General features: G+C 46.2%; 1 protein-coding gene across 2 annotated transcripts in view; it reads left to right on the forward strand.

Moving 5' to 3' along the window:
* The window catches only part of LOC134450703 (Fc receptor-like protein 5), a 29,706-nt gene extending 20,650 nt beyond the window's left edge, over positions 1-9,056 (forward strand). The window contains exons 9-10 of one of the 2 annotated variants that reach the window (XR_010035147.1): positions 6,760-8,169; positions 8,294-9,056. Coding sequence is in view for 1 of the 2 variants with exons in the window: in XM_063200649.1 (XP_063056719.1) it covers positions 6,760-6,763 (4 nt within the window). In the remaining variant the exon portion in view is untranslated. Of the gene's footprint in view, positions 1-6,759 lie in introns of both variants that reach the window. The other variant, XM_063200649.1, reaches the window with a different exon arrangement.
* Positions 9,057-11,454: the final 2,398 nt, after the last annotated feature.

Here is an 11,454-nt window from a genome sequence, read left to right on the forward strand (position 1 = left end):
CACTGGCCAGTGAAAGATTGTGTGGTCCGATGACATTCTCTGTGCCTCGGTTTGATTGACGAGACCTTTGTGATGAAGTGTGTAGCGTTTTGAAGTTGTTTATAGCGGGGAAACATCAGAAAAGAATAGGTTTATAATTGGCCCCGCCGTGATGCGTTGGCTGCGTTTTTCACCAAAAAGCTTAAAATGAGCTAACTCCATAACGGCGCGGCATTGCCCGGAATGGCTCATCATTAGATACATTATGTGGCATGGGAAAGCGATGGTGAAACTTTCATTTTACGCCGGAACTATCCTTTAAATGACATACAATACATGATATTTGAAGTTGGCTAAGGAACACTGCATATGATATCATTTTGAAAATCAACATGGCTTCGACTGGGGTTCGAACCTCCAACCCCCATATCCCTAATTCAGCACATTTGCAATTCATACTAAATGACATACATGGCATTTTAAGTTGGCCAAGGAACACTGCATATGATATACTTTTGAAAATCAACATGGCTTTGACTGGGATTCGAACCCCCAACCTCCATATCTGTAATCCAGCACATTTGCCATGCATACTAAATGACATACATGGCATTTTAAGTTGGCCAAGGAACACTGCATATGATATAATTTTGAAAATCAACATGGCTTTGACTGGGTTTCGAACCCCCAACCTCAATATCTGTAATTCAGCACATTTGCCATCCATACTAAATGATATACATGTATGGCATTTTAAGTCGGCCAAGGAACGCTGCATATGATATAATTTAGAAAATCAACATTGCTTCGTGTGGGTTTCGAACCCTCAACCTCCATATCTCTAATGCAGCAGCATGCATTACCACTAAGCCAAGCAGCTAATTGTCATGCATAGTCCAGCAAGACTATATTACATTGCATTGCAGAGCTGAACAATGGACTTCTAGAATGCTTGCTCGCACCTGCTCGTTAAGAATGGAATCTTGAGACAGTGACAGTTGAAATGGAATCCTTCACTGGCTGCACCTGTTGTGATTGACTGAAAGACAGTTAGTATTGAGCCTTTAACAGGGGAGAAACTGAGAATGAGTTTTTTGTCTTTACAACATCGTTGTAAAAAAACTAAAAGGAGTTGGCACGTGTCCTTTTCACAGATCGGAGTCATGCTTGTGATCTCTCTAACAGTCTTTGAATGAAGTTTATAGGTTAAATTTTTCAGGCACAAATGGACCTCCGTGTGGGACATGCGCTGATCTCTTGAAAAATGCACTTTTCCAAAGACTGGGATTCTCCATAGAGCCAGGTCTGTTTTTTTTACAAACCTGCCATTTAAAAAGTATTGGGAGTTGGGAGATGAAACTTTGACAATTTGGAGACATCCCATAGAGCTCGCTAACAACGCATCAACTAAACTTCTAGGTGAAAGTGTTGATGTTTTATGACCGAAAAAGCCTCCTACACTCTAATCTTTAGAGTGGCGGAACTTTGGTTCATGGAGGTTCCACCACTGTTTTCAATGGAGACCCAGGCTTTCACAAAATCGCCAAAAACGGGAAAACGACAAGAGACACGAAAAAGCCTATTAATATACGCGATCTCCAAGCCGAGCCGGTCGTTTTAGTGTTTGAACGGTGTCTCTATCTCGAAAGGCCTAGGAGGAGATCCATGCACAAGAGAACCAATAATAAATAAATTAACAGGACTTAGAGATTACTATAAACGGGCCTTGCTCTGCAAGGGCCATGCTCTGCATGGTCCTTGCTCCGCAAGCCCGCTTAATAATAATAAAGAAACAGGACTTAGAGATTACTATAAACGGGCCTTGCTCTGCAAGGGCCATGCTTTGCATGGTCCTTGCTCCGCAAGCCCGCTTAACAAGGTAAGCAGGTGCAGACAGTGACAGAAGGCAGGCATGGGTAACAGGAGGATAAGGACCAAAACCTAACAAGGCGGAACGGAACGGTCGCGGGACGAATGCGGTCTTTCTGCTTAGTTTTGGCCGGCGTGTTTTTCTCTGCCTTTCACACTGACAGCGTCATTGTGCGCGGCCAGTCCTGTTCAAAACCCTCCCCACAGCCAAAGCTAGCATGCTACTCTGCCATTCATTTGAGACACCGCCGGTCGCCGGCGTGAAAAGTACGCTCGAGTTCTATTTTCCAAATGCAGCGCAGCGCGGAGCCGGCTCCCGCACCGCTGACGCTCGACTACCGCCGGTTGGTGTGTAAGGACAGATATGTTTCAATGTATTTTCACCGACGCCGGTAAAAAACGCGGCCGTTCCGCAACGCTTTACCACCCTGGTGTGTAAGACCCCTAATGAGGAAATGAGAAAAGGGGCAGATACCAGATGGAAACAATCAGGATAACTAAACAAGGCAAACAAGAGACAAGTGGACCAAGGGACCATTCCATCATTGGCGTTGAATTCAGCGGCCCTTACGTGCAAAAGCAGAGTTGCAACTAACGGCAGCTTAAGTTTGAGGCAGAAGCCGTTCCATCAGTGAAGATCAGCTGCGCCTTGGCAAGGTTGATTCAGCTGCGCTTATCAAAGCTGTCGTTGCGCTCGTGCACGTTGTACAAGGGAAGTCCATATTAAGGATTGTCGAAAAAAACGATCATGTTGGGGAGTTGGGCATGCGTTGTGAAATCCAGTTTTTATCACAGAGGTGATGTGAGAATCAATGGGTCATCGGTAACGCAGCTGCTTCCTAATTGAGAGGCCCGTGTTCGATTCCCACCGTGCGCAATGACATTAATGCAATCTTCAAAGGAGCTTTATCAGACATTTCATAGCGTAAAAATATAAATGCTTTCATCAGCTGGGGTATTTTTTTTTATCTTTCAGAAGAATTTGTTTTAGGATGAAACAAAGCATAGGTAACACGTAAGGCAGAGAGCATTTGCTGAATCATTGCAATGCAAAAACCAACCGTCTGCGACTTTGAGGACTTTTTTCTTAATTAGGCCTACCTTAATTAGGCCTACCTGTAAGCCTACATAGGTGTATTGCTTGGTTGAGAATGAAGCCAGTCACTTAAAGAGACATCAAATAAGAGTTAGGCAAATGTAGCCTATGTTTGTGAAGATTTCATTTTTAGCCTATAACATGTAGCCAGTCGCCAGATTTGAACCCGGCGCACTCACATATTATGCAGGGCACCTACCCACTGTGCCATCTACAACATCTTCTCTGTAACAAGAATTGCTTGAACTTATCTTATTATCAAGACAATAAACGTTTTCTAAAAATGTGCTAATTATCAAAAAATCCCCCGAAATGAAAGACAATGGTAATTATTGGATTTTTAACAGGCATTACCACCACATGCAGTTTTAATAGGGAGACTGGTTAGCTTTGATCTCGCAAAATGCTGGCGGGATAATTCAGAACGGTCCGGTTGTGACACAGTTTTCTGCAGGTTGAAATTCTTTGAAACACTGATTTATTTAGCTTGATGTTAAATCTGGAAGCTGCAAGGTTTTACTTGGAGCATAAATTACCGCGCCAACTCAGCTGAGTTTCAGGTTAGCAAGGCTGATGGAACTGATCTCTGTCTAAAAATAGCATAGTTTACCGACTTGAGCTCGGATTTGGGGTTACCGCCGTTGATGGAATGGTCCCCAGGTGACACAAATGAGGGGAGGGGTAGAACACATGACAGAAAAACACAAATGGACATGGTCAGAATGACAGGTCAAAATCATAAACAAAAACACAAGGAAGCCAAAACAGAGCACAAAGGGGAAAGACATAAAAACACAAGGGTCCAAAAACAAGACAAGGGATACTGATAGTACCCCACCCTCAAGGGACGGCTTCCAGACGGCCCAAACGAAGTCCAGGAAGTTCAGGGGCAGCACGTCGGGCCGTAGCAGGGGTCAAGCAGGTCGGGACACTAGACTGTGGGCATTGAACAGGTTCAGGGCAAGGGGCAATCACAAACGAAGCAGGACTGACAGACTAGGGGCAACGGGTAAACTCAGGAGGGTGTGCGGCAAGCAGGGCAGAGGCAGGAGAGCAGATGGAATCAGAGGGGCTGGCAGACACGAACAGAGGATGAGAACAGGAGGGTTGGGGGGACGGCACTGCAGCTTGGGGAACACCGACAGGAACAAAGACAGGGATCTTGACGGGCACAGTGATGGGAACAGTGACAGGAATGGGGACAGAGATGATGATGGGGATGGGGATGGTTACAGTCACAGTGACATTGACAACTGGTGAAGGGAAACGGGATGAACGGCCTGGAACACAAACGGGAACAGACACAGGAGTGGGCAGACAACACTGCGTGACTGTGAGTAGAGGGAGCGGACTGGGTCACAGGGGGCAGTGCAGGCTGGAACACTGGGGGCGGTGCAGGCTGGAACACTGGGGGCGGTGCAGGCTGGAACACTGGGGGCAGTGCAGGCTGGAACACAGATGAAGACCAGGAGGTGGGAGCAGGGAAGCTGACAAGGGGGGACAAAGGGGACAGTTGCCCCGGGCCCTGGGAGAAGGGGGGGGGCAGAATTGGGTCCTCACTACATTGCATGTATTGGGTGAGGGGGCCCTTTCAGATGACTTTGTCCCGGGCCAAGCCAAATCTGTCAGCGGCCCTGGGTGGGAGCAGGAGCAGGAGAGGCGGGAGCCGGATCTGGGGAGCCGCCGACTGGATCTGGGCCTGGATTTGGGGAGGCGCCAACTGGACCAGGATCAAAGGAGGTGCATACGGGAGCTCGGGAGGCCCCGACCAGAGCTGCGGAGGCGGGGTTCTCGGACGTCCGCATCGGGGGTCTCGGTCAGGATGACGACGTCCGCATCGGGGGTCTCGGTCGCATTGGGGGTCTTGGACGCACCTGGGGTCTCAGCTGGGATGATGACGCCCGCATCGGGCGTCTCGGCCATTCTGGGGGTCTCTGCTGGGATGACGACATCCGCGTCGGGGGTTTCGGCTGGGATGACGATGTCCACATCGGGGGTCTCGGCCGCGTCGGGGGTCTCGGCCCTGTTGGGGGTCTCAGCCGCATTGGGGGTCTGGGCTGCGCCGGTGGTCTTGGACGGGATGACGACGTCCGCATCTGGGATCTTGATCAGGATGACGATGGCCACGGCGGAAGCTTTGGACTGCGACCGTCTCGGCTGGAGTGGAGCCCCGGGGGGTTCCCGGCCAGAGCGACGGTATCGGCTGGATCGACGTCACTGGGGGTCCTAGCTGGAGAGGGGTTCTCTGCTGGATCGACGTCACTGGGGGTCCTAGCCGGAGAGGGGTTCTCTGCTGGAGTGACGTCGCCCGGAGTCCCAGCTGGAGTGGGGATTCCAGCCGGAGCAACGTAGTCAGGTGTCTCCGCTGGAGTTGGGGCATCGTCCATGTGGGCTTTGCCTGGAACAGCAACAGTCTCCCCTCCAGTCTCTGCTGGGTCATGAGAGTGGCCTCCAGTTCAACTGCGTCCTGGAGAACTTCTGTCAAGCCCGCAAATTCTAGGAGCCAAGGTTTCTCAAGGTTTTCTAGGTTTCTCACACAGAAGGTTCCAGAAAACTCGGATGGCTACCAGTCGTCTTTTAAGGTCGCCTGGGTTGAAAATCACTGGGGAGAGTGTCCTGAAGTGCAGGTAAAAGACCTCCAGCTGCTGCTGACTGGGAGTACCTAGAGCGACTGGATGGCAGAGCCAGACGGCTTGTGCTGGATTGCGCAGTTCTCTTCCAGTAACATATGGCTTTAGTAAGTTCTTCAGATAAGCTGGGGCCGTTCCTGTGATGGTTTTGCAGGCAAGGGTCAAGGCCTTGTGCTTGATCCAGGCGGCAATCGGTAGCCAGTGTAACTCAATAAATAGAGGAGTAACATGGGTCCTTTTGGATTGATTGAATATCAACCATGCCACCGCATTCTGGACATTCTGGAGTGGTTTTAGCGCATAAGCAGGACCTGTCATGAGTGAGTTGCAGTAGTCAACGCGGGACAGGACCGTGGCCTGGACCCGTCGTCGTGTAGAATATTAGGTCAGCACAGGTCTGATTTTCCGTACGTTGGACATCTGGAATCGACAGGTCCGGGTGACTGAGTTGATGTAGTTGGAGCTTGACAGCTCGTCGTCAATTATGATGCCAAGGTTTTTGGCGACTTTGTTTGGGGTCACAATGGTGGAGCCCATCTTGAAGTTGATGTTGTGACTGAGTGACTATTTAGCTGGGATCACCAGGAGCTCCGTCTTTTACAGGTTCAGCTGTAGGTGGTGGTCCTTCATCCACGTTGACAAGTCGGTGAGGCAGGCAGAAATGCGTGCCAAAACCGTGGTTTCCTCTGGACGGAACGACAGGTACATCTGGGTGTCATCAGCATAGCAGTGGTAGGAGAACTTATGTGTTTGAATGACACGTCCCAGGGAGGAGGTGTATATTGCAAACAAAAGGGGCCCCAGCACGGATCCTTGGGGTACGCCTGTGGAGAGAGTGTGAGCCGTAGACAGTTTCCCTTGCCATGGCACACAGAAGGTGCGTCCAGATAGGTACTACCACCACCTAGAGCTTGTAGTCTGATGAGTATTTCCACAAAATATCAACAAAAGCTCATTGCAGATTACATTTTAAAATGGCAAATACTGTATCTAGCGCTACTGAAATAGCAAGGTTTCAATATAGTATCTCAACAGCAAATGCATTTTAAAACTAAACAAAAGGAAAAGCAATAATAAACAACAAGGGTTTAATAGATTTGGATATATTGAACTGTAGTCATTGTATTTCTCTGCATATCTATTTAGTATTTCTGTGTCATGTGAATTCCTCCTTTTTTGTCTCAGGTGAAAGAGTGTATCTGGGAGAGCAACTGGCTAGAATGGAGCTGTTCCTGTTCTTCACCTCTCTGCTGCAGCGATTCTCCTTCTCACCACCAGATGGAGTTGAACGCAGCTTGGAGTCCAAACTTGCATCCACTATCTGCCCCCAACCCTACCAACAGTGTGCCGCTCCTCGTTGAGATGCAGAAGAACATAGTGGCCTTTCTCTGTTTTAGTGACAGTGTTTTAGTGGGTGCTATTACACAATGGGCAAATATTAATTGAAACAGTCATTTCAGTAAACAACTAACTGTTTGATAGAACATTTGACTATGTTACATCCTATTTTCTTTTAAGGCTTTCTGCCTTCTTCTTGTGGAGTTAGAAACTCATTCTGAAATTCACCCTGTTTTCGCAATGGTGAAGATTAGTGGATTGTAGTGGTGTCAACAATAATCGATTCGGCAATGCATCGCAATGCGGGGCATGAACAATTCAATTCAATGCGGCAAATGCCATAATTGATGCAGCATATTTTTTCAAGTTTCAATTACTTCTGTGTATATTTCTGGAGCAAATGATTGTTAAATTAAATAAAAGCACTCTAAAGCATTGAAAACTTCAAGACTGATGCAGAAAACAGCCAATAAAATGTTGCTTAGTATCTGACTACTTGTATTGCCTCATCATGACAGATGAAATATTTGCTTTGCTTTCAGTAGAAATGTAATACATTGCAATGCATTGTAGAATTGAATCGAATCAAATTAAATCGAATCACCAGAGAGAGTAGAGAGAGAGAGAGAGAGGTTCCGTTGGCCCATTGTTTCCGGGTTCTACAATTGCAAGGGGGAGGGGGGAAAATCCTAGCCTGTGAACTCCCATACTGCCTTTATGTAACCGACCTACTGTCTACCTGTCTGTGTGTTGTCCTCTTGGAGCCACCGTAGCTCCTCCTCTAGATGACACACCCCCTCCAGGTAGCAGGTTGGTGGCTATTCAGCAATTAGCTTTCCATTGACAAAAAGGGCACTAACTGGCAGGTTAGGCACAAGCCCTGCCATCACACTGCTGCCCCGCTCCTCGCTGCTTTAATTAAGAAGCGCTCCGCTTCTGCAGCTTATTAAACGCTTTCGGGTAGACTGGACCCAGCTACCAAAGGTTTAATCTTGAGGATGCTGTGGGTAGGCAGAAGTTTTGGCTGTCATCTGTGCCTCAGTCCTCGCTGCTTTTAATTGGAGGTATGTTTTATTGTTTACCTGTGTGCTACTGTGTATATATTTATGTGTAGCCAAACTTCATGACCTGTTTTACAAACAGGGACGCCTCTGCAGCATGCCAAACGCTTATGAGTAGGCTTGGAACTACTGAAGGTTTGGCTTGGAGGACACCGAGAGCACTGCTGTTTGTTTGGCTGAGTGTCAAGCATACATGGTAATTAGTCTCATGTTTTACTATAATGTGTTAATGCAGTAGGCTAAGTGAATGTTTCAAATGTCTGACTTATTTGTGGCTAGCGCCCTACTAACTGCAGCTGTGTATGTTCTCATGTGAGTAGGCATCCACTGTGATGATGGCTTGAAGTGCCAGATGCCATTGGTTGGGCCTGAGTCTGATGTATGAGGTAATGTTTGCATACCTTGTTCATACTAAATGTGTAAACATTCTAAACATTGAATTTGTATCTTGTTGCTCCTAATTTTGATATTGTAATTGCAAGAATAACCTTTGTAAGAGCACTCTGAGAAATGTGGATATTTTAAGTGAACATGCAGCTAACTGTGATTTTGTCTCAGCAGAGATGCTACTGCTGCTTTGCCTTGCCTGAATTTTATAGATCCAGTTATTGCCCTGTTTTGTTATTTTGAATTTCTTTTAGTTTGTTATTTTCTTATGCTTAACTGCTGCTGCTGTACAGCTCCACCACCCCATGGCCTTGGGAGGTATCGACTGCCACTATTAGTTAGTAGTATCTAAATTGAATGCCTCCAATGGTTGGTCCCACCTAGCCTGTTTGATCTTTCTATAACCTGGGCCGTTCTCTTTGCGCACGTCCCCATATTTGTAGTGGTAAATGAGCACCATAGTGTTTGCTGTGATTATGCTTGTACTAGTGCTTTGAGTCTGTTAGCACCATCAATGGCCAGGTAACCGACCAATCCTTGGAGCTGCTTTAGTCCAGCCCTATTGTTGGTAATGTAATAGTGGTAATCTGAGTGGCAACCTTTATTTAACCCATTGTGCGCCATACATTAGGTTGTTTATCAGCAGCATATTCCTGTGTATGTTTCAATAAATATTGTATTTGTTTTGGACTGAAAGCTCACGTCTCTGCCTTTTCACTTGCTTACCTGTGTGCGGGAAACCCTCTTGTACTAAACCTGGTCTAAGAACCATTGTTCAACAAGTATATCTGGTGGTGAAAGGCCATCAGTGGCGTAGTCGAAAAACACACACTTTGCCAAGACCCTTTAAGACCCCCGGTTACATTTAGTTCTACACAATCGTTTCGATCTGAAAGACAGTCTGGCGAGGATGACTCACAACGGCCAAGATCATGATACCTGTGTCATAATGGCCATGCATTCAGACCTTTACAGTTTCTCTGCCCAATCAGAGAGCAGGGCAGTGTGTCATAATAGCCAAGTATTCTGCCCCCTACGGAATTCCAAATACCAAATTCTGTGGGACCAATGGGCCTAAAAATGAATTAAAAGTCTTAGTGATGTGGGACCAATGGGCTGTGGGACCTTTGGGTCTAATTTTGAAAAAACATAAAAGTCTTAGCAATGTGGGACCAATGGGCCGTGGGACCAATGGGCCGTGGGAACATAGGGCTGATCCCTTCTTTCCCACTTGGACATGACGGTGAAATGGCGTGATAGGCCTGGTGGATAGCCTAAACTAACAAGGCCTGGTAATTTGTAATGTGCTTGATCTATTTGAATTCACATGGTACTTCTCCAAATCCAAGCTTAGCTTATTATAGCCTAAATTTATTTCGCCATTTCGCTGCTGCATAGTGTATTTGGAGTTTCCATGGGCAATATGACAATAAACAGAAAGCACACCCTCAGGGAGGTGTTGACATGTTATGAGGAGGCCAGGGGGCGTTTGGGCATAAAAGGTTTGAACTGGCAGAGACAGACGCATCTGTTGTCCGCCTGTCGGACTTGTTTAAAAGCGATTTGAAAAAAGATTTCCTCCTATAGAGAAAACCCTTAAGTGCTTGAAAGACAGAGGGATCAAAAGCCTAGTCAAGGTGTTGTAGTTAACTTGGGTTTGGGAGCAATAAAAAACCTTCAGAGAAAGGACAGTTGGGAAGAGTTTACTGACACTGCCCAGGTTTTGTTTTACAGTTGTATGATGATGAGTTAGGCGACTGGCCTTCATTAACACAGCAGAGGAGACATCGGGCTGCATATAGAAATGAATGTGTAATGAATGTGAATATAGACATAAATGTGTAATGTGTAGTTCAGCCCTTTTACTGGGAGGGATTTTGAAAAACTGGCCCTGTGACCAGCACCCTTCATAGAATGTGTACGCCTATGTGTGGGGGAAAAAGGCATAGCCTACTCTCTCTCTTAGACCCTTTGGTGCGTTAACATTTTCACAGTGCTCCTAAATTCTTATCTGTGCTCCTATTTAGTTTTTTTTTCATTGCATAGACCCCTGCATGAGGGACGAATGAAAAGTGTGTTGCAAACAGAAATGATTCACTGTACCGCATTTTTTAAAATATAAATGATGTACTACTATACATGTCATGGGTAAAATCTTATGTAATTTCTCAACATAAATGGCTGAATTGTAGGCCTATAGTTTCTCCATGCACTAATGTCATACCTTACCATACCTACCCGGCTGCCCCCATAGTTTCCAAAAATTCTGTGGGAAACACTGATGATGTTCCAAGATAGTCGAGTGCATTTATGACTTAAGCCCAAAAAAGGTTTCTCAGTGGTTTACAGTACTATCATATGTAGTTGACAACATACTAAAAGTCTACCATAATCTGACTTCAGGAAAGGCCTCATTCTCAAGATGGCTGTCACCAAGCCCTCAAAATTGACTATGGCCCCTCGACATTTCATTGAAATGACCAGGAGTAGTGGCGTTTGATCCATATTTTCACAGTGTAATGTTGCAATTATAGTATTTCCTTGATATATAACTGCTGTTTGCAGTTACAAAAATACATAAAAACTTTATGGCACTGTAGTATTAGTCAAATTTGTGCAGGAAATGGCCCGACACCAGGCAGTGGGAACTGTGACAACTTCCTCAGGGATTATGATTTTGTCATGGATGTGATGTTCCCAGAGCTTAGTTGGTCACGCTAGGGACACAGCAGGCGAAACAAGCGAGGCGAAGAGAGGCAAAATTCAGTGTTCCATTCTGACAGCTCAACTGTCATTAGGTCGTTGCGGCGAATCAAATGGCAAATCATTTGCATAATATTAAACTTGATTTATTAAACTTGGTTAATAATTTCGCTTTGCTTCTCTCCTGCTAGCTTGCTCTCGCTTGCCTTCGCCTCTCTCTCATAGGAATGGATGGCGAAGTTTGCTTCGCTTGGCCAAATTTGCGTCTATGTGTCCCTACTGTCAGTCTGTCATTGCCCCTGAGGTCGTTGTATACTGCCTCCACTGTTCCATTAAATGACAGTGTATATCAGAGGCTATACAATTAGAAAAAAGTCTGGTTTGTCATGTT

The sequence above is a fragment of the Engraulis encrasicolus genome, chromosome 6 (assembly GCF_034702125.1).
Source record: "Engraulis encrasicolus isolate BLACKSEA-1 chromosome 6, IST_EnEncr_1.0, whole genome shotgun sequence".
Classification (NCBI taxonomy): domain Eukaryota; kingdom Metazoa; phylum Chordata; class Actinopteri; order Clupeiformes; family Engraulidae; genus Engraulis; species Engraulis encrasicolus.